Raw genomic sequence first — 25,090 nt, 5'->3', positions numbered from 1 at the left:
TTCCTATTTACAATTGATCGCACTGAATAACTAATTTGATCTGTTTGACATTTCTGAGGTTACGGTGACCTGTCAATTATGTTTACGCTTGGCATAGTGACTGTTTATAACTTGGATGTCCGTTTTCACATCAAAATCATTGATTCATGATAAAGTATTTTTCTGCAGTCTTATCTAGATTTGCAATATTCAGACACATAGAGGACAACATATACGTTCCCACATTTCTTGCATATGATAGTCGTTCTGTGTTGTGACATTTCATTGCCGACAGTTCAAGGCAATATTGACAATCTGTTTGTCCGTTTCTCTGTTCATATTTGCCAAGTATTTTAATGAATCGTGTTACTGTCCGAATTATTAAAGGACATATAGGACAACATAAATACTTGGAATGAGGGCATATTTTCTCCTACAGGCCTATATTTGTCAATGGTCTTAGCGTACGTTTGACGTCTGTCAAACTGTCCTCCCAGTCGCTTGGTCTGAATCTACCCTTGTCCTAAATATCATTGTATCAGATATTAGCACAAATTCTGTTTGTTCAACATGTTCGATCTATTCGGACACTTTGTACAGTATAAGGACAATACCAATTGATAAAGGAACTGATTGTTTTGTAAATTTCACTTGTAACGGAGATGACCACCAACCAAGATGGCGGCCACTGACACTACGTTGGCGTAAAGATATTGTCCATTTAATTATAACAGATTGTCTCCATGTCCTTATTATTTCTACTGTGTCCTAATTGTATTCGGACAAAAAGGACAAAACAAGGACATTTTGTATTCACTTACTTGTGTTGGAAATGACATTACCTATGCCATGCTAGTGATATGAAAGCCATCCAACTTGTGTTCTGATTGGCTAAGAAATGTCACATGACCTGTTAATTATGCCTACAAATACGATCACGGGTCAAGGTCTAGGAAACTTCTACTTATCATTCACTTCCACTAGGTACACATTTTGATACCTTTTTAGACCAAATTTAGAAGAAATCTCTTGACATTTTATTACTTAAAATAACATTTTCTCAAAACAATAAAGCTAATATAACTTAATATTATTACTTCTTTAGAGACTGAGGAGCCCTGTTAATAAAATCTAATAGACTTAATAGTAGTTGATCAAAACTGGGGGTATTTATTGGCATCATTTTTCATCAAATTGTTAATAATTTGTGTCCACATTGTTGACATTTAAAACCAAAATTAAACATAAAGTTTGTAAACGCCATTACAAACTTGGACTGCCAAACTTCATCTTTGCTTGTGTTATTTGTGCTTTCACTAGCACCCTAAGGGTGTTACAATATTATAGGGCATTGGTATCTTAGTAAGTGAAATGCTCCCACTATTAAGAACTAGGACCCCCACAAGGTTTGTTACGGACCTTCTTACTGACTGAATACTACTACTACAACGTTAACGTTCATGTCTTATAAACCATTCAATTGCTAGTGTTCAATTTGTTGTGAGACATGTCATTGTGTTTGCAATTTTTGGACACCATTTAGTTATTTGTCGGTGAAATCTGCATTGTAGATGTTTCCTCAAATATACTGAACCAAATTCAAAACTTCACAATCCTAAAATTTTAACATTTTGACCAGTTATCAATGTGGGCCCTTATTGTGTATTTAAACAGTAATGGCCACGTATTGTCTTCAGATAACACCCGTTTTTGTGCAGGTGAATCGACCAAAATCATGTGCACAGCACTATAGTGGCAAAAGTGGTTTTTCACGTGCAACTGGTCACGTGGCCATAATACCGCGCGTGTTTTCAGCCATACTTGTTAGCAGTCATTAACAAAAAAAGAAAAACACAAGAAAACAAAAGTCTTTACGGCAATTTGTCATGCCACGCCTTTCACATGTGCAACGTGAACGTGCCATCGGCATGTTGCAGACGGAAACGTCCGTAGCTGAAGTCGCAAGAACGATGGGTTGTAGTCGACGGACTGTTTATGATTTACAGACGCGTCTACAGCAAACGGGTACCACCGCTGATCGCCCTCGGCCAGGTCGACCACTACAAACGTGTGACGTCACATGCAGAGGATCGTCAGATTGTCTTACGTCACCTCCGTAACCGATTTTGACGGCTACATCAACCGGAAATGAACTGTTTAGGGGTAGACTGAGTGCGCAAACTGTTCGAAACCGTCTGAGAACTGCTCACCTTCAAGCATGACGACCATACTGCGGGCCGATTCTGACTCAATTACACAGATGTCAACGTCAATTGTGGGCACAGCGACACTTACGATGGACTCAGAGGAATTGGAATCAAGTCGTCTTCAGTGATGTATCCCGATTTATTCTTCGATTTGCTGATGGTAGGGCGAGGGTGTGGAGGCGCCGTCATGAACGTTACGACCAGTGTTGTGTACAGGAAGTTGACAGATTTCGAGGCGGAAGTGTCATGGTGTGGGGTGCCGTCTGTGGCAATGCACGTTCCAGGCTTCTTGTCATCCGTGGCAAGCTCAACGCTGCTGCTTACCGCGACCAGGTACTGGCACCAGAACTTCTGCCTTTTTATGGCAGCACATGGACCCGGTTTGATCTTCCAACACGACAATGCCAGACCCCACACAGCAATTTTGACAAGGAATTTCCTTCAGAATGCGGGAGTCAACGTCATGGCCTGGCCGTCAAGGTCTCCCGACCTCAATCCCATCGAACACGTCTGGGATGCTCTTGGCAGAAGTCTGCGCACTCTCCAGAACCAACCACAGAATTTGCAAGATCTTGGCACCATTTTGCAGCAACAATGGCGTCGTCTTCCCAATCATGTGTTCACAAGCATCACTAGGTCCATGCGGAGGCGTTGTGTGGCAGTTGTCAACGCACATGGTGGCCATACACGCTACTGAACTTGTGTGCCATCAGATTCTCGTGCTTGGGACTTATGATTTAAACTGTTGATGTTATTACCGAATACCGTAGGTGCTTGGAACAAATTATGGTTACAACCGTTAATTAAAATCCTTCTTTGGACATTAATGATTAAAAATTACCTTCTCTGATACATTTGTCTGTTGTATATCATATATGGGATTACTTTTAAAAATGTGAAGTTTTTAATTTGACTCAGTATATATTTAGGATATTAACATCCGCCCTGTCCATCAAAATCATTATTCATATCGACGACCAGCGACAAGTTTGCCATAACCTAACCAGTGTAAACTGAGACTTGCCACGTGATGCATGAAGTCTGCAACAGCACTTCACAAAACAAAGAAAATATACAACATGAGCCAATATTTTAAGCTTACCGTAATCTAAACTTACCTTCGTGATATTATTAATCTATTTAATTCCTAAAGATAGAAATGTTAGGTCTGGTGAGTATGGAGAGAGAGGACACTCCGCGAACCCACATTGTCGTACAGCAGCCTTTGCAAGTCGAGAGAGGTGAGAAGAGCCATTGCCATGGTTCCTCGTAGCTTTTCTTTGATAGGATCTCTCAGGCAATGAAGCAAATCAGCACAGTAGGCACCGGTAATCGTCTTTTGACTTTCTAAGTAATCAACAAGGATCACACCCTTTAAGTCCCAGAATACAGCGGCCATAACTTTCTTCACTGATCTTGAAGACTTGAATATCTTTGGTACCGGAGAAGTGGAATGGTGCCATTTCATGTATTGACGTTTAGAGTCAGGATCATAGTGGTAGACCCATGTTTCATCACCCGTTATTAATCTCTTTTTGAATTTGACGAAATCCTACTCATTTAGCTCTAAATTGTCTCTGGCAATTTCAGCTCTTTTTCCTTAAGATCAGAATTTAGAAACTTTGGCACCCAACGAGCAGATGTCTTATTCGTCTGTAAATGTTCAGAAATAATAGTTTCAATGGACACGTGGCTTAGACCTGTGTCTACCTTAGACCTGTAATACGTCTTTCTGACAGTAAAAGTTTTTCTATCCCCTTGATTGAAACTTCATTGATGGAAGTTGAGGGACGTCCAGGCCTAGGGTCATCATCAAAGCTTCTTCTCCCAGCCTTAAACATAGCTGCCCAACAGTGGACTAGCTAGGCGGCACTTATCCCCATACACTTGTGACATGCGGTCATGAATTTCTTGGGGAGTACTTTTCCCTACAGTTAAAATCTTGATGACTGCTCCTTCCTTTCCATTTATGTGTCTATTTGGACCCCTATCACGTTCAACTGTCACTAATATACAACCGGCCTCAACAGACCAAATACACGTGCAATGAACTACTCAAACAATGTACTACATTGACCAGTTCACTTTCTTATGGCCCATAGTTGAAAGTTAGTCATGCTTAGAACGTTTTGACCATGAAGAACGTTATTTTCCTCGATTAACTACAGTAAGGCCTTATTCACATACCTTTCATAACAAACAATTCCTCCATTAAATAGATTGTATTGCATGTAAAGATGTTGGACTTGAATGTATGGAATAATTTCTATTTCATTTAATTCCGTCTCAAACAATCTCGACAATGCCACATACTATGACCTTGGAAAATTTTGCAGTGTCAGGTTGTTGCGCTTTGGCTAGTTTTGACACTTTTTGTTTGTTATTGTAAGGACAACATTACAACACGACAGTGTCCCTTCTGGAATACCATAGTATCAATCCACATAGCAGGCTCAGTGAAGAAGGTATATGTGCCTGTCACGTAAAATAGCCGTAATACCAACCCATGCTTCTGTTGACAATAAATACGTGCCACTTCCAACGCATGTCCTCCTCCACAGTGACAGCTAATGTCTGGAGGTTCACTACGAGGGGGTATCAGGTTATTTTCAGCCTTGCAGTCATGTTTGATACATGTCATGTTGCGTAGATCGATGCTCATGGTGCCAGTCACTGGATTTACTGGTCAAGACTCAGTTATTAACTATTTTGTTTGTTGTTTAACGCCCCACTAAGAAATATTCCCGCTATATGACGGCGGTCTGTAAAAAATATAGTCTGGGCCAGACAATCCTCTGATTGACATCACGAGCATCGATCCACGCAATTGGGATACGATGACATGCATCAACCAAGTCAGCGAGCCTGACCACCCGTTCCTGTTAGTCGCCTCTTACCACAAGCATAGTCGCCTTTTATGGCAGGCATGGGTTGCTGAAGACCTATTCTATAAATCCAGATCTTCACGGTCCGGTTACTTGCAGACCGCCGTCTAATAGCGGGAATATTGCTGAGTGCGGCATTAAACAACTAACAAACAAAACTTTAGGTCCGTTATCTCTGTCTTGTAGGTCAAATCTATGTTTGTCAACCACCCCTCCACAGCAGCAACCAAATCTTGGTCCCCATTAAAAGCTCTTACCACACAAGTGTCTATTTTAAAAATTGAAGACAGGTGGTAGTCACTATGGGCCAGACCTGGTCATTAAGGTAAACTACTAGAAGCTCGTTTCCACATTTTCTAGACTGACATAAAGTCCCGTAAATAAAGTTATTTATAAGGTTAAATAGATATAATTCTGAAAGGGAACCCCCGTGTATTAAGTCTCCTAATTTCAAAGCTGATAATGGCTGAGTATTGGCTGATAGAGCTGTGGGGGGGGGGGGGGGGGGGATGAGGGGAGGAACAGGGGTTATTGTTTTATATGCTCTGGGATATGTAAATAAAAGCGACAAACTATTTCCATATGCATAAGAAATCTCACTCAAAAATCAATTGTACGATTCCGACCTTATTATGAGCATGTTTTTTTCTGAATCACTATCCAATAGTAGTGATGATACCAGGTGTTCGTGACACGATGAGTATACAAAGTCGTACAAAGTCAAGACAGATGATCACCTAAAAATACACAGGAACATATGGTTCAAGTCAAAATAGGGAATAAAACTTTTTGAAAGCCGTACTGAGGCCTTGAATGTTGTAACCTTGATCAAACAACTTCTGAGCAGGAGTTGTATGACGTTCTTTGAAATCTTGGTAGAAAGAGCATGCTGGATTGTATCTCAGAAGTTGTAGACACCAAAGGCCGGGTGTTGCAGGTATTTTGCTCAACATAAGGGGAAAGTTGACTATTGGAAAGTTGAAGTCATCCCTCTTGTCATACAGTCTTGTGGAGAGTGTTTTGGCGATCTGAATCTTTATGCATAGATCTAAATATGACACAAATGAGGCAGTCTCACTGGTTTCCGTTATTTCTAGTTCAGATGGGTAAAGAGATACGTGACTGGTGTGAACTGGAGTATTGCCCTGGTGGAGATCACCACGTCCAAGTTCTCGGGACACTAGCTTCTCTTTGATAGATACGCGCAATCATGGAACTCACTATCCTAGTGTGTAACTCTTTCACCCAATGTTTATCTGTGGCATGGGATGGAGTAGCTTCCTCCCAAACAACATGCAACCAATCATCAACATTCTTTAGTGACTGCTCTATACTCAGTTTTTTCCATTTCAATACAAAGGGGTGGAGACCATTAAAGTTAATTATCAAGAAAATTACTGGACAGAAGCACGACAAATTGGGAAAGGTGATTCAACAATATTAATATGTGTCACACATAAGCATAAAAACCCAGATAAGTCAGGATCAAAACATTCCGATATCCCTCAAGGGTTACGAGGCCACTTCAACAGTGACCTTGACCATGAAACACAATGTTTCTTTACAATGCCTTCTGTGTGTTTGTTCTGTTTATGGCTTCCATGTTGTAAGGATTCACTTTGTTGGCATGTGACGGAGGCACAGGTCGGAATACCCTTAAGTATGCAGTTTAGTTCGTTTCATTCGTACAAAACATATCCCATCTTTCACTCTGCTTAGTTAGACAAGACATAGATTTGCTTCACCTGATGTATGGTATGGACAGATGATATTGAAAGAGCCAAACACATTCATGTGGGAGGAAAACATACATCAAAACACTTATAATCAAGTACATTTTATTCATCCAATGCATTGATACAATATCACAGAAGTTTATCTATCAAATTACATAAAATATAAAGTACAATCAAAGAATCTTTCCATAATATTTCATTGACATTTCTGCCAAAACACATTGTGCAGCAGGTTAGCTGCAACAACACATTGTACAACATGTCTGCTACAACAACACATTGTACAACATGTCTGCTACAACAACACATTGTACAACATGTCTGCTACAACACATTGTACAACATGTCTGCTCCAACAACACATTGTACAACATGTCTGCTACAACAACACATTGTACAACATGTCTGCTCCAACAACACATTGTACAACATGTCTGCTACAACAACACATTGTACAACATGTCTGCTCCAACAACACATTGTACAACATGTCTGCTCCAACAACACATTGTACAACATGTCTGCTACAACACATTGTACAACATGTCTGCTACAACAACACATTGTACAACATGTCTGCTACAACAACACATTGTACAACATGTCTGCTACAACACATTGTACAACATGTCTGCTCCAACAACACATTGTACAACATGTCTGCTCCAACAACACGTTGTACAACATGTCTGCTACAACAACACATTATACAACATGTCTGCTACAACAACACATTATAAGGCAAGTCTGCTACAAAACACTACCTTGTTACAAAATATGCTATGTAATGTTTGTCCAATTCTATTTCTTCAATTGTTATTGTACAAGTAAACTCTATATTTTTTTTTTTCAGTTAGCATAAAGACCAGTGAAGAAACTTCAGCTGACAAGGTTGTTTTATCACAAACTTTCAGAATGAAGACTGGTGACTTGTTCATCAGACAGGTAGATCAGGGCATTCAGCTGTGACCTGGCCACACAAACATTCTTTCGAACAGCTATCTGTTCTAAGTGTAAAACTACATACTTCATGACCAAACCTATATTTGGAAATTATTAATCAATAAAGACTGCATTCCCATGAGAGCTCTTATATGTAAGACTGTACCAACACAGGGTAATTTGTATGAGGTTCTTTTCTGACAAACCTCAGTCAACAGAAACAGGTAAACTTGTGTTTAAGGTTGTATTCAATAAAATATCTCTTATATAGCAACGTGCATGCATGTGGCTACTTGTAGTGGTACTAATGGGCCACGGTTTAACATGGTTACCCCACTCTGACACCGACTACTTTACACCCACAAGTCCTTGTATCCACTTATATTAGGAAACAACAAGTACCACCTTTTAATGTCTTTTGGCATGATGCAGATGTGGATTATTCTTTCTTTGAGTTAAGTTGTGATAATATGTGCACACTTATCATGAATAGACAAGGTAGGCATCACACTAGTATAAGATGCTGTAGACCAAACTTAAACCCAACTTCTGAATTAATGAAGTTAATGAAAGGGAAATAATTTTAATTATTAAGAACAACACATCAGGGGAATATACAACCTTACCTTTTAGGCACATTTAATTGTGAATTTCTAAGAGTAACAGTGCCTTTAAATACTGTATGTGAAAGATCAAAACATTCCTATCTAATAACTCTAGTGGCTAAACACCCCACAGCACCAGTCAATAAGATAAACAGCATACTGCTACTGTTGGATATACAGAGGTGTGTATGTATACAGGTGTCACCTGTCACATGTTATGTAGCTGACAGCTACAGATGACACTTGTCATATTACACATGTGACAGCTACAGGTGTCACCTGTCACATTACACAGGTGAGAGCTACAGTTGTCACCTGTCACATGTTATCTAGCTGACAGCTACAGATGACACTTGTCACATTACACAAGTGAGAGCTTCAGGTGTCACCTGTCACATTACACAAGTGACTGCTACAGGTGACACATGTTATGTAGCTTAGAGATACAGGTGTTGCCTGTCACATGTTATACAGTTGAGAGCTACAGGTGTTGCCGGTCACATTATACAGGTGAGAGCTTCAGGTGACACCTGTCACATGTTATGTAGCTGAAAGCTAGAAGTGTCACCTAAGACCAAAGTTTTCCATTGGAGAGCTACTGATATCAGATGTCAGAGGTACACTAGTTTTACACAAAAGTAGACAATATTACAGCTATATAATCTTTGAGGGTAAATAATCAAGTATGGACTAAACACCAGTGGTCACATTGTAACATCCAGTCCCTGAACTGTTGTTAAGACTAGTTATCGTACATATATACTGCTCCCGAGGCAGTTTAGATCCAAATTATTAATCAGCACTTGACAAACCCACACTTGCAGAGCTCTGTGTAACCTTTAGGATGAAACTGGTCACACTGTCCCCAGGACACACCCCTTCCTAACCCTCTCACATACACACAAGTCCTATCACAAGGAACTGTATAAACTTAGTTGACATTCATTTAAAGTAGCTAAAGTTTCTTCTTTACAACTAACCATGTAGCTGCCAAACTTCAATTGCTAAATCCATGCCAAATCTGTGTACATTGTTAAGCAATTATCACAGATAATAGGAGGTCAACACACAATGCTAATATACAAATAAATAGATGGTATTATACAGTACAACCACATAACAATTAATAAACCTTTTCTAAAATCAAGTTATCATAAATTCAGCATATTATCTCCATCATAATAACATTTCTGGCACAGTAAAACAGGTGTACATGGCAAAAAACTACCCAAAGCATATGATATCAGAAGTAACAAAAATATCTTACTATTGTTTATGCATGGAATGGATGGCAATTAAAAGGATCAGTATATAGTAATATTCTCCACCACTACCTGATCAGAGGCAGAAATGTTGTAGGAATTTCAGGGTGCTTCAAGAATTCATGGCCTTAACATCTGTCATATTCCGAGTGGGGAAGGTGAAGAAAGGCCACAACTGCCTGTTGTTCTGATGGAGTTGGCTCATAACCAAATATGGAAAACACAGTTTTTGAAAAAAACAAAATACAAAGAAATCCATCACAGCTGTATCCTGACAAAGTTTTTTGAGAAAGCAAACACAACAACTTTACACCTGCATCATCATTGGACGGAATCACTTCCTTGAATATCACAGAGAAAATAATGAAATAAAATAACACAACCAGATTTACAACAATAATAATCCTACAGGACTGTAGTCAAGTATTCTTAATACTGTATCACACTAGGTATATAATACTTTGATACTGCTACAGTTGTAACACAGACTCAAGTACTGTATTTCAACAATATTTCCTAAAGGCACCTTTTATCTATTAACCAATTATCACAAATTATTGATTGAAAGTCTGTTGTAGAAATTATGCAAAACCTATTGTCTCTTCAGACTTCTCTCACCTTTTGGAGGACAAAAAGACAATTGTAGAATAACATTTCCTGGGAGAGAAAGTGTTTGTAACTATTTTCATAATTAGCAAGAGCCACCAGGAGAGTTTGAATCCCCCAATGTTTGATGAAGAATTTTTAAACTAATCTATTAATTTCTAAATGCACCTATGTTGTATGTCACATTATCACGTCAAGTCACTCCTTTAAGAACGAAAACCAAGAGAAATAATTGACTATAAGTACATAGGAAGCAGACATCACAATCTGTCCTTCCCTGATAGTGCTACAGTACATATTGTTCCCATACAGTAGACTCTCTGTTACTTCATTGGTGGAATTATTTCTCGTCTAAATTACAAAGAAGTTTCAGTGATTGGACATATCTCTCAAAAATACATGTTTTAATCGATGCTTCATTACTAAATCTCTTGTCTCTCTCTGCAGTCATGTGGAGAGCCACAGTCGCATTACACCAGCTCCAGGGAGTCAATATCCAAGTATCAAAACCTAAAACAAACAGAAACAATATAGCTAACTCATGCAAAGATATCATATCTGAATTTTCATACATATTGCCGAAACTCAACAAGTGTATTCAAACAGAGCTATATTAATGTTACATAAATTCAAAGATTCATGAAAACAGTTGATGAAAATGTCTTATGGAGTGATTACTATTCAATTAAAAAAGAGCCTCTATTCATCTGTGTAGAGGTGCACTGCCAGATGTTGACCTCCTAGGTATAACATGATGTGTCCCCCTGTTGACCTTCTAGGTATAACATGATATGTCCCCCTGTTGACCTCCTAGGTATAACATGGCATGTCCCCTGTTGACCTCCTAGGTATAACATGATATGTCCCCCTGTTGACCTTGGTATAACATGATATGTCTCCCTGTTGACCTTGGTATAATATAACATGTCTCCTGTTGACATCCTTGGTATAACATGACATGTCTCCTGTTGACATCCTTGGTATAACATGACATGTCTCCTGTTGACATCCTAGGTATAACATGACATGTCTCCTGTTGACATCCTAGGTATAACATGACATGTCTCCTGTTGACATCCTAGGTATAACATGACATGTCTCCTGTTGACATCCTAGGTATAACATGATATGTCTCCTGTTGACATCCTAGGTATAACATGACATGTCCCCCTGTTGACCTTGGTATAACATAATATGTCTCCCTGTTGACCTTCTAGGTATAACATGACATGTCTCCTGTTGACCTTCTAGGTATAACATATGTCTCCCTGTTGACCTTCTAGGTATAACATGACCTGTCTAATGTTGAACTAGGTATAACATGACATGTGTATAACATGACATGCCTCCCTGTTGACTTCCTAGGCATAACATGATATGTCCCCTGTTGACCTCCTAGGTATAACATGACATGTCCCCTGTTGACCTCCTAGGTATAACATGATATGTTCCCCTGTTGACCTTCCAAGTATAAAATGATATGTCCCCCTGTTGACCTTGCTATAACATGATATGTCTCCCCGCTGACCTCCTAGGTATAACATGATATTGCACCCTGTTGACCTTGGTATAACATGACATGTCCCCCTGTTAACCTTCTAGGTATAACATGACATGTCCCCTGTTGACCAAATAAGTATAACATGATATGTCTCCCTGTTGACCTTCCAAGTATAACATGACATGTCCCCCTATTGACCTCCTAGGCATAACATGTTATGTCCCCTGTTGACCTCCTAGGTATAACATGATATGTTCCCGTTGACCTTCCAAGTATAACATGATATGTCTCCCTGCTGACCTTCTAGGCATAACATGACATATCCCCTGTTGACCTCCTAGGTATAACATGACATGTCTCCCTGTTGACCTCCTTGGTATAACATGACATGTCCCCCTGTTGACCTTCTAGGTATTACATGACATGTCCCCCCGTTGACCACCTAGGTATAAGATGACTTGTCACCTGTTGACCTTCTAGGTATAACATGACCTGTCTCCTGTTGACCTTGGTTTGACATGATATGTCTCCCTGCTGACCTCCTAGGTATAACATGATATGTCCCCCTGTTGACCTTGGTATAACATGATATGTCTCCCTGTTGACCTTGGTATAATATAACATATCTCCTGTTGACATCCTAGGTATAACATGACATGTCTCCTGTTGACATCCTAGGTATAACATGACATGTCTCCCTGCTGACCTCCTAGGTATAACATGATATGTCCCCCTGTTGACATCCTAGGTATAACATGATATGTCTCCTGTTGACATCCTAGGTATAACATGACATGTCTCCTGTTGACATCCTAGGTATAACATGACATGTCTCCTGTTGACATCCTAGGTATAACATGACATGTCTCCTGTTGACATCCTAGGTATAACATGATATGTCTCCTGTTGACATCCTAGGTATAACATGACATGTCCCCCTGTTGACCTTGGTATAACATAATATGTCTCCCTGTTGACCTTCTAGGTATAACATGACATGTCTCCTGTTGACCTTCTAGGTATAACATATGTCTCCCTGTTGACCTAGGTATAACATGACCTGTCTAATGTTGAACTAGGTATAACATGACATGTGTATAACATGACATGCCTCCCTGTTGACTTCCTAGGCATAACATGATATGTCCCCTGTTGACCTCCTAGGTATAACATGACATGTCCCCTGTTGACCTCCTAGGTATAACATGATATGTTCCCCTGTTGACCTTCCAAGTATAAAATGATATGTCCCCCTGTTGACCTTGCTATAACATGATATGTCTCCCCGCTGACCTCCTAGGTATAACATGATATTGCACCCTGTTGACCTTGGTATAACATGACATGTCCCCCTGTTAACCTTCTAGGTATAACATGACCTGTCTCCTGTTGACCTTGGTTTGACATGATATGTCTCCCTGCTGACCTCCTAGGTATAACATGATATGTCCCCCTGTTGACATCCTAGGTATAACATGATATGTCTCCTGTTGACATCCTAGGTATAACATGACATGTCTCCTGTTGACATCCTAGGTATAACATGACATGTCCCCCTGTTGACCTTTGTATAACATAATATGTCTCCCTGTTGACCTTCTAGGTATAACATGACATGTCTCATGTTGACCTTCTAGGTATAACATATGTCTCCCTGTTGACCTTCTAGGTATAACATAACATGTCCCCCTGTTGACCTTGGTATAATGTGATATGTCTCCCTGTTGACCTTGGTATAATGTGATGTCTCCCTGTTGACCTTCTAGGTATAACATGACATGTCCCCCTGTTGACCTTGGTATAATGTGATATGTCTCCCTGTTGACCTTGGTATAATATAACATGTCTCCTGTTGACATCCTAGGTATAACATGACATGTCTCCTGTTGACATCCTAGGTATAACATGACATGTCTCCTGTTGCCATGCTAGGTATAACATGACATGTCTCCTGTTGACATCCTAGGTATAACATGATATGTCTCCTGTTGACATCCTAGGTATAACATGACATGACTCCTGTTGACATCCTAGGTATAACATGACATGTCTCCTGTTGACATCCTAGGTATAACATGACATGTCCCCCTGTTGACCTTTGTATAACATAATATGTCTCCCTGTTGACTTTCTAGGTATAACATGACATGTCTCATGTTGACCTTCTAGGTATAACATATGTCTCCCTGTTGACCTTCTAGGTATAACATAACATGTCCCCCTGTTGACCTTGGTATAATGTGATATGTCTCCCTGTTGACCTTGGTATAATGTGATGTCTCCCTGTTGACCTTCTAGGTATAACATATGTCTCCCTGTTGACCTTCTAGGTATAACATGACATGTCCCCTGTTGACCTTGGTATAATGTGATATATCTCCCTGTTGACCTTGGTATAATGTGATATGTCTCCCTGTTGACCTTCTAGGTATAACATGACATGTATAATGTTGACCTTGGTATAACATGACATGCCCCCCTGTTGACCTTCTAGGTATAACATGACATGTCTAATGTTGAACTAGGTATAACATGACATGCGTATAACATGAAATGCCTCCCTGTTGACTTCCTAGTCATAACATGACATGTCCCCCTGTTGACCTTCTAGGTATAACATGACATATCCCCTGTTGACCTCCTAGGTATAACATGATAGGTCTCCCTGTTGACCTCCTGGGTATAACATGACATGTCCCCCTGTTGACCTTCTAGGTATAACATGACATGTACCCTGTTGACCTTCTAGGTATAACATGACATGTCCCCCTGTTGAACACCTAGGTATAATATGATATGTCACCTGTTGACCCCCTAGGTATAACATGACATGTCCCCCCGTTGACCACCTAGGTATAAGATGACATGTCACCTGTTGACCTTCTAGGTATAACATGACATGTCTCCTGTTGACCTTGGTATGACATGATATGTCTCCCTGCTAACCTCCTAGGTATAACATGATATGTCTCCTGTTGACCTTCTAGGTATAACATGATATGTCCCCTTTGACCTTCTAGGTATAACATGATATGCCCCCCTGTTGACCTTCTAGGTATAACATGATATGTCCCCCTGTTGACCTTCTAGGTATAACATGATATGTCTCCTGTTGACCTTCTAGGTATATCATGACATGTCTCCTGTTGACCTTCTAGGTATAAAATGACATGTCCCCTGTTGACCTTCTAGGTATATCATGACATGTCTCCTGTTGACCTTCTAGGTATACCATGACATGTCTCCTGTTGACCTTCTAGGTATATCATGACATGTCTCCTGTTGACCTTCTAGGTATACCATGACATGTCTCCTGTTGACCTTCTAGGTATATCATGACATGTCTCCTGTTGACCTTCTAGGTATAACATGACATGTCTCCCTGTTGACCTTCTAGGTGAGTTGAAATTGGGTTTAACGTCGCGTCCAAGATTATTGCACTTATATAGCGACGTGCATGTACGTGTGTGTGTTTGTGTGGCTGCTTGTTCTAGTCCGGACTGATGCCGATTTATAGTGCTAGCCCACTGAGATACCATGCCGCAGTTTAACATGAATACCCCACTCAGACACAGTATACTGACTCCGAGCCGACCAGTTCTTGTTTGAGCCCCTTGGTGCCGAGCGCCAGACAGGGTAACAACAAGTACCATTTTTAAACATCTTTTGGTATGACGCGGTCGGGGATCTAACCCCGGACCTTCCACTCTCTGGGCGGACACTCTACCACTAGACCATGGTGGCTGTCCTGTTGACCTTCTAGGCATAACATGATATGTCTCCCTGTTGACCTTGTTTTAACATGACATGCTGTTGACCTCCTAGGTATTACAGGATATGTCACCTGTTGACCTCCTAGGTATAACAGGATATGTCTCCTGTTGACCTCCTAGGTATAACATGATATGTCCCCCTGTTGACCTTCTAGGTATAACATGATATATCTCCTGTTGACCTCCTAGGTATAACATGACCTGCCCCCCTGTTGACCTCCTAGGTATAACAGGATATGTATCCTGTTAACCTCCTAGGTATAACTTGACATGCCCCCCTGTTGACCTCCTAGGTATAACAGGATATATCTCCTGTTGACCGCCTAGGTATAACATGATATGTCCCCCTGTTGACCTTCTAGGTATAACATGATATGTCTCCCTGTTGACCTTGTTATAACATGACATGCCCCCCTGTTGACCTCCTAGGTATAACAGGATATGTCACCTGTTGACCTCCTAGGTATAACATGACATGCCCCCCTGTTGACCTCCTAGGTATAACAGGATATGTCTCCCTGTTGACCTTCTAGGTATAACATGATATGTTCCCCTGTTGAGTACCACACTGCTTACGTGTCCATCAGGTCCGCCCTCTGCCCTGTATACTTCTCGATGAGATGGTCAGCATAGCGCCTCTGGGCATCACTCAACACTGTGGGCTCCAGGCTGCAACAGAGGCAAGCATGACGTTCACGGATCACAGTGTCACAGACATAGCCAGGTAGTCACAGGTATTGGCACATAAATCTTATAGCAATATATCTCCATATGAAGAGCTGTATTGTCATATATATTGCAATATATATTAGGGTCCAAATTACATACATATTTGTACTGTTCAAATGGTACTTCTTCATTCAATAATCCCAACTTCAGATAGAGATATGGGTAGTATGGGTAAGAGACCAACTATTATGTCATCAATATGGAATGTTAATGTAAACAGTGTGTTGTAAATTACTGTATTTACTGCCAACATCAACATGAGTACATGCTTGTCACCACGGTCAGCACACAGACTGCATCACACCTCCAACACTACCAGTATCAGACACTCATCAATGTACTTCTAGGATGCTGTATATATACATTGGGTTTTGTGCGATGAAAATGACTGCATTTCATGAAATAAAGTGGCTTCCCTTAGGCTGTTTGTTGTGTTCAGGTGTTGCCAGACAGTGCAGACAGGGGGAGAAGTGACACAGCCACACAATATACCATACCTCGGATGCAGTCAAAACAAAAGGTAATACTACTTAATATGAGTCCCAACATTTCATTATGCAGAATAGAAAATATAACTTTCAAACTGAAGTCTCATGTGACATATCTTGAACAATATGACAAGTTGACAAATAAAATATATAAAATGTTGTTGCTTTGGTGTTTATTTCCAAATAAACCTCTCAAAATGAAAGTCCCAAATGACAAAAAGAAAAATATAAACAAATTTCTATTCTTCAAACATTCTCACAATTAAGGACTGGTGTGGACATATTATATTCCCTAACTCACAGATAATGTAAAACATACAAGCATATCAAAGGAGATGGCTTTTGAAAGTCAAGTTAGGTCTTGTTTAGTAAAAAATATTATAATTAGTAGATAGCAAATATATAATAAAGGGAAACCAGAAAGTCACATCTAAAAAATATGAAAAAGACATGAATACAGATTTTGAAAACAGTGGTGACTTGTCTGTAAGAGGAGAGAACACACAGTGTCATGGTCCCAGATCATCACACTCCAGGCAGAACAGGAGGAAATACAGATGAACAAGCATCCAAAATTGAACTTGGACAATGAGCCACTAGGCTACCCCACCACCCTGACCTTGGACAGTGACATACACAGGTCTTATATGCCTCTTCACACTCCTATTGTTTAACAAAAAAATGATATTCAAATTTCCTGAAGTGTTATCAATAACAGAGCGAGTCAGTGAATGTTGATTACCTGAAATGTTATCAATAACAGAGCAAGTCAGTGAATGTTGATTAATGCAGTATGGCAGCTATATCATCAAGAGCTGTAAGTCATAGGGTTTGGACCAGACAAATCAATGATTGGTATTATGAGCAAATTGACATGCAATGAGCCAAGTCACAAAGCCTGACCACCCAATCCATTATTGTCACCTCTTACGACAAGCATAGGTTGCAGGAGGCCTGGAGGCTCCTGGAACTAGTGAAGGGACAGAGGCAATACTAGCTAATCTATGCAAATAAGGAAAGAAGGAAGCCAGCAGGTCAAACAGATCACATATACTCATACCACCAGTACACAATACTCACCCCAATTTGTCAGTAATTTCAGCTATTCGGTTGTTTTTGTCATCATTGCCAGATTCTTTTGCTTTTCTGTTTTCAATTATACATTAGTCAATAACCTTTCCAGTATACACTACTGCATTGGGCTGCACTATACAAGCAAACAAAGCCAACACATAGCTAGTTGGGGACCCCCCCCCCCCCCCCCCCCCCCCCCACCCTCCTACCACCAGCAGTGTCCTGTACCAATCCCTCCCTTACACCACCAGCAGTGTCTTGTACTACCATCAGTGTCCTGTACCAATCCCTCCCTTACACCACCAGCAGTGTCCTGTACCAATCCCTCCCTTACACCACCAGCAGTGTCTTGTACCACCAGCAGTGTCCTGTACCAATCCCTCCCTTACACCCCCAGCAGTGTCCTGTACCAATCCCCCCTTATACCACCAGCAGTGTCCTGTACCAATCCCCCCTTATACCACCAGCAGTGTCTTGTACCACCAGCAGTGTCTTGTACCACCAGCAGTGTCCTGTACCAATCCCCCCTTATACCACCAGCAGTGTCTTGTACCACCAGCAGTGTCTTGTACCAGTCGGTCCCTTATACCACCAGCAGTGTCTTGTACCACCATCAATGTCTTGTACCACCAGCAGTGTCTCGTACCACCAGCAGTGTCTTGTACCACCAGCAGTGTCTTGTACCAATCCCTCCCTTATACCACCAGCAGTGTTTTGTACCACCAGCAGTGTCTTCTACCTGTCGGTCCCTTACACCACCAGCAGTGTCTTGTACCACCAGCAGTGTCTTGTACCAGTCGGTCCCTTATACCACCAGCAGTGTCTTGTACCACCAGCAGTGTCTTGTAACACCAGCAGTGTCTTGTACCACCAGCAATGTCTTGTACCAGTCGGTTCCTTATACCACCAGCAGTGTCTTGTACCACCAGCAGTGTCTTGTACCACCAGCAATGTCTTGTACCACCAGCAGTGTCTTGTACCAGTCGGTCCCTTATACCACCAGCAATGTCTTGTACCACCAGCAGTGTCTTGTAACACCAGCAGTGTCTTGTACCACCAGCAATGTCTTGTACCACCAGCAGTGTCTTGTACCAGTCGGTCCCTTATACCACCAGCAATGTCTTGTACCACCAGCAGTGTCTTGTAACACCAGCAATGTCTTATACCACCAGCAATGTCTTGTACCACCAGCAGTGTCTTGTACCACCAGCAATGTCTTGTACCACCAGCAGTGTCTTGTACCACCAGCAATGTCTTGTACCACCAGCAGTGTCTTGTACCAGTCGGTCCCTTATACCACAAGCAATTTCTTGTACAACCAGCAATGTTTTGTACCAGTCCGTCAATTATACCACCAGCAGTGTCTTGTACCAGTCCATCCCTTATACCACCAGCAGTGTCTTGTAACACCAGCAGTGTCTTGTACCACCAGCAATGTCTTGTACCACCAGCAGTGTCTTGTACCACCAGCAATGTCTTGTACCACCAGCAGTGTCTTGTACCAGTCCATCCCTTATACCACCAGCAGTGTCTTGTACCAGTCGGTCCCTTATACCACCAGCAATGTCTTGTACCACCAGCAGTGTCTTGTAACACCAGCAATGTCTTATACCACCAGCAATGTCTTGTACCACCAGCAGTGTCTTGTACCACCAGCAATGTCTTGTACCACCAGCAGTGTCTTGTACCACCAGCAATGTCTTGTACCACCAGCAGTGTCTTGTACCAGTCGGTCCCTTATACCACAAGCAATTTCTTGTACAACCAGCAATGTTTTGTACCAGTCCGTCAATTATACCACCAGCAGTGTCTTGTACCAGTCCATCCCTTATACCACCAGCAGTGTCTTGTACCAGTCCATCCCTTATACCACCAGCAGTGTCTTGTACCAGTCCGTCCCTTATACCACCAGCAATGTCTTGTACCAGTCCATCCCTTATACCACCAGCAGTGTCTTGTACCACCAGCAGTGTCTTGTACCACCAGCAGTGTCTTGAACCACCAGCAGTGTCTTGTACCACCAGCAGTGTCTTGTACCAGTCGGTCCCTTATACCACCAGCAGTGTCTTGTACCACCAGCAGTGTCTTGAACCACCAGCAATGTCTTGTACAACCAGCAGTGTCTTGTAACACCAGCAGGATGTGTGTGTAAAATGTGAACCATGCAGACAACCTGGATTTGTTTCCTCAAGTAATACATGACAGTGGTGTTCCAGCTTGAGAGAACAGTGAGTGTAGCCAGCCCAAACTTGTCAACTTCAGATTAATTTGATGGAGCCATACTTCCTATCAGCTGGTTAATACTCATTCCAAACCTATTAGTTTTTCATTACCCACACCAAGGTATTAGATCTTATTTACAAGCGCAATAACACGTTCAAGCCTTGAGCAGTCTACAGATTCCTTTACATTTACCACTTGATCAGTTTAGTGGATGTTAACATGCAGACAAGAATTACCCCAAATACCTGAGGCATGACCCACGGTATCTAACAAGACATTACTAACTGTAGTAATAATGACTGCAAATCATCTGAAATCTGCCTATTAAGCTAGAAACACATCCAACTATTAATGTCCAGATCAGATGTATGACAGCTAACAGACAGTATAATACTTACAGCTGTAGTTGGTACCAGGACTGTGCTCGAGTGTAGCCTGCTTTCAGGTTGGACTCTCTTCCTCCATCAAGCTCCTCTGTCAGTTTCCCTGTGAAGCGCCGAGCACTGGATGACCTTCCATACACTGGTTTGCCATGACCCGACTTTGTTTCTATGGCAGCATTCTTGCTAGGTGACAATTTAGTTGGTGGTGAATGAGACCGGCCACATCTCTGGAGGACAGGGCTACAGCTTCTCTCTCGTAAATGGTTTAAATGTTCTATCTTCACATTTTTTAGGATCCCTTTCTTAGAATTTGGGCTCACACTATTCCTTTGACGCATGTCATAAACTGAATTAAGTGACACATTGAGTCTGTCTGACGGCTCCTTCCGATCATGGTGAGGTCGTCGAGAGGTCTCCTGCATGCTCCGAGAGAGCCTGTCTGAGACTTCTGTCCCTGGCCGCTGGTACCTGGTGGATGATGACTCAACAACTGTCTCTATCATGTCTCTCCCTGTGTTATAATTCTGACTAGATTCATATCGATTCAAGTCGTCAGTGTAGTTGTCTCCGTGAAGATTATCTTGATGCTGCCTTTGAAGTAAACTTTCTCTAAAACTTCCATTATCACCAGAGCCATTCCTTGAAATCCTGTATGTGTCCTCTGCATCATAATCAGAATAATTGAGTTTGGTTGGATACTGTTGCAGATCTGAGTAGTCCACAAAGGGAATTGGGGACACCAAGGACTCTCTCTGCTTGTCTCGGTAATACTGGACTTTCCGGTGTGGGTAGATCTCCCGGAATGATGATGGCACACCTGGTGACTTCATCATATCCTCTGTGCTGTAGCCTGTGTCTTTACTATCAAGGGTGCTTGACATGTTCAGGGAAGAGTTGAGCTTCACAGGAGTGGATTCCAGTTCATTATTCCATGTACTTGTTCGTCGATGGGCTCGAGATGAAGAGTCCATGGTTTCACGACTTGGGGAAATGTAGTCATCAATTCTGGACCTTCTAGAGTGAGTATTACTCATGTTGGGCCTTGATGAATGACCCATACTTGAAGTCCGGGAGCGGCCTGCACTTGAAGGTCTGGATGAAGGTTGACTGCTTGTCACTCTTCTTATTTCCCTCTCCACCTCATCACAGGCTCCCTTCTCTGTGTAGTGACTCATGATGTCAGCTACCTTGGACTTCTGATTGCTGGCATGGAGAGCATTGATCTCTTCAAACAACTTTGACCTTTCTTGTCTCACTTCCTCAAGGCATGTTCGCAGCTCCTTGATTGTGCTCTGAGCCTTTTCCTGGTTGAACTGTATCTCCTCAAAGTCCTAAAAACATATATAATACATATATTCAAAATGGTTTGAATATTGAATAAGCTGAATTAATAATAAACAAACAAGTTTGTATTCAAATTTCTATGACAACATATGTTGATTACGGTTTCAAAAGAAAAATGTTTCTTGTGCAGCAGTGGGTGTGTCTCTTTAAAACCAGGACATTATAGTCCTTTTCATTTCAAACGTCTAAACATCTGTGTCAGTGTTTCTGAACATGATATCTTGATGTGGGCTATAGTATTAGTGTTTTAGTCACTGCCTCATTCTTTGCATTTAGGAATTAAAAAATACATAAAATATTCTGTAATCTATGTAATCTGCATATAATTAAGATCTGACTTTGCCAAATGGGAAATCATTTGTATTCACCTGTCTAAAAGAATCATTTTGGCTCTCTACTTGAGACAAATTCATCCTGAGACTTTGGTTGACCTGTTTCAGGTCCTCTAGAGGTCTTAGTTCACTGAGGGCATTGTTGAGTGCTGCAGTTGTCTCTTGTAGTTCTATCCTCATTTGATCAGACTCAGCATGAGCCTTTAACACATTCTCTTCCATGCTTTTCACTCTGGCCTCAAGCCCCTCATTCTTGTGACGCTCATGCTCATGGTTGCTACGAAGTTCCATATTCTCGGCTTGTGACTTTGCCAGATGTCTACGACAATCATCAAGGACATCATTTGTCTTAAAAAGCTTTTCTGACACATCAGCTTTGGCATTCCTTAACTTGGCCTGCAGGATGTCGTTTTCCACAATACAACTTGCAAGTGCCTGTTTCAACTCAATGACGTCTTCATCTGACAGCTCCCTCATGGCAATGAGATTCTTCCATCTGTCTTGTCTCTCAGGTTCCAAGCCCTTCACAATGCTCAACTTGTTCCCCCAGATCTCCTGAGTGACACTCCTCACAGGACTGCTGTAACCCAGACTGATGGACCTGGTCTGATCATCATGCTCAGTGTCAACATTGAGATGGTTTCCAGGTAGATGACTATCTCCTGGATCATGAAGGGCAAAGCTTCCTCTCTGTAAACCTCGTATCGGAGACAAGCTACCTGTTCTTGAAGGTCCTCGAGGTGGTGAAGAAGGTCTCGCACTATATCTAGTTTGGTAGCTATCATCCATGTACATGGAGTCGAGAGTGCTAGTGTATCTACTGGGTAGAGGACTCACTCTGTATGAACTGTCTGGAACTGCACTTGACCTCTCCATGTATCTGTCACTTGATCCATTGAATCTGTCAGGTGATATTTCATTTCTAAGCATATTTTCGATATCTCTCTGTCTTTCTAGTGTAGGACTTAATGATCTGCTTCTACTGTAGTCAGGACTGTTCTTTCTTGCTTCTCTCTCATACCTGCTACCTGCTGGAGGAATCCTCCTGGGTAAATCTGGTGACTTTCTTTGTCTTGTATAGATTGGACTCAATGATCTACTTCTAGATGACTCAAAAACCATATGACCATTCTGTTCATGTATATCACTGAACTGACTCAGAGGTTCAATCTTTGTCCCCGTTATCTGGAAAGTCGGCGTCCTCCTCTCACCACAAGGTGATCTGGCAACTGGACTAGCTCGTCCTGCCTCTCCAGAGCCCTCGATTGTTTCAATCTTGTATTTCAATTCCTCTATCTCCTTACACAGCACCTCAATAAATTTGGCTTGAGCTAAGGAATCTATCCTGCTTCCATCATCAGGCAGCTCACTGCGTCCCCTGGATCTCTCCCAAGCTTCCCTTCGAGGCAGGTGACCATAGCTGCCATCAGAGTCATACAAATGTTCTTCATCGTGCAGACCTGGCTCGTGTTGCAGGAGAGTGTGTGGCGAGGCAATGTTTGGTGAGCCTAGTCGGGGGCTGGAAGCAGCAGGTTTCTCTGGTGACCTCTGTAATGGAGACCTCTTTCTGTTGGTTTCTGTCCTATGTAAGTCTGGGTTTCTCCTAATGGAAGCAGAAACAGACAGTTCCTGTAAATGTCTGCCAGATGAAGAAGTGTCAGCATGTTTTGCTTTATCAGTAAGTCTTTGAGAAATGGCAGATTCAGGTCTCCCTTCTCTGTTGGGGTCATTGACATTCTTCACCTTGGTCTGGTCCTTCTTGTCTTGGACCCTTTTACTTCGGAAGTCTTCTTTTGGCATAGTGTTGTCAACTGCCAGACGTGCTTTCTTTATGTTATCAAGTAGTGAAAGAACATCAGGTGGGTCACCTGATTTATTTAATATATCCAACCTCTGAGGGTCTATACTGCACAGCAATGATTTCAGATTGGGAAACATGGGGTGAGACTGAAGATCACTAATTTTAGTTCCACTCATGCTTGCCAAGTTGACATCAGAGGTAGATGCACTTTTCTCAGTACTGGCAGTAAGTTTCGATTGATCATCAGGCATCTCACTATCTGGTATCACCCTACCCTGCCTGCTCTCCTTGTATTTTGTCATTGAATCTGGCTGACTGTGAGATTTGCCTCGAAACATATTCTCAGACCTTCTCCCCCTTTCTCGATCCAAAGAAGACTTGTATACAATACTATCATGTAAAATTTGTCTTGATTCGTGTGACCTTGATCTTGATCTGGAACTTGATCTTGACCTTCCACTAAGACTCTCTAGGTCAAGGTCACTTTGGGATCTGGAAGACTGAATGAGATCTGATGAGCTTGATGGTCCCTGGGACAGCCTATCAAGTGTCTCCTCCCACTGCAGGAAATAATCTCTGGGTCTTTTGATTTTAACATCTCCAGATATTTTCTCAGTTCTACTACCATCAGTCAACATCCCATTGTTTGTATGTGAGGAAGATCCCAGAGCTGCTTGAGATGTTTTAGCATTTCTATCTGAGCTTCCACCTGAGGAAAATCTGGAAGCCTCTGGCTGCAAGTCATCTAATCTGTGTGTCATTGAACCTGTGTCCCTGTCCTCTTCATTCTCTGACTGGGGCATGTGTTCATACACCCGCTGACTGATTGTCTCCTTCAACATACTCTCACCATCCGAGTTCAAGGAAATCGGGGCATCATCATTGGGAGACTGATTCAGCCCATTTCTCTCACTATGGACTGACACTAGGGACGACGCTGACATCCAGTTAGACAGTTCTTCTGCAGATCCATGTTTCCTGGAAGTGAAAGCAGATGGTCCTTTTCCAATACTGTTAGACTTATATGGGGAAACTGACATAGGTTTAAAGATGCCACTTGACTGCTTCTTCTTCATGTGGTCTGCCGTGCAGAGTTCACTGTCCGACATATATCTGTCCTCGTCCTGGTTGGCCTTGTATCGTGTGGGTGGGCTCCTCATGGCATCGGCCACCTCCAGGTTCATGCCCCCCGGAGGCTGTAACAACCCACAATACCATCA

At 41.7% G+C, this 25,090-nt stretch overlaps 1 protein-coding gene across 7 annotated transcripts in view; it reads right to left on the bottom strand.

Moving 5' to 3' along the window:
• Positions 1-6,892: 6,892 nt before the first annotated feature.
• The window catches only part of LOC124113706, a 67,558-nt gene continuing 49,360 nt past the window's right edge, over positions 6,893-25,090 (bottom strand). For 4 of the 7 annotated variants that reach the window (XM_048387111.1, XM_048387112.1, XM_048387110.1 and 1 more), the window contains 3 exons: positions 22,106-25,066; positions 20,409-21,724; positions 19,336-19,910 (listed from right to left, as the gene is read on the bottom strand). In XM_048387111.1, the coding sequence (XP_048243068.1) occupies positions 19,724-19,910; positions 20,409-21,724; positions 22,106-25,066 (4,464 nt within the window). In that variant the 3' untranslated portion in view covers positions 19,336-19,723. Of the gene's footprint in view, positions 10,733-16,072; positions 16,166-17,793; positions 17,860-19,335; positions 19,911-20,404; positions 21,725-22,105; positions 25,067-25,090 lie in introns of those variants that run through there. The other 3 variants (XM_046474190.2, XM_048387113.1, XM_048387114.1) reach the window with 3 other exon arrangements.

Source organism: Haliotis rufescens, unplaced genomic scaffold (assembly GCF_023055435.1).
Source record: "Haliotis rufescens isolate VD_foot unplaced genomic scaffold, xgHalRufe1.0.p SCAF_66, whole genome shotgun sequence".
Taxonomy (NCBI): domain Eukaryota; kingdom Metazoa; phylum Mollusca; class Gastropoda; order Lepetellida; family Haliotidae; genus Haliotis; species Haliotis rufescens.
This window is presented reverse-complemented; position numbering and strand designations above follow the sequence as displayed.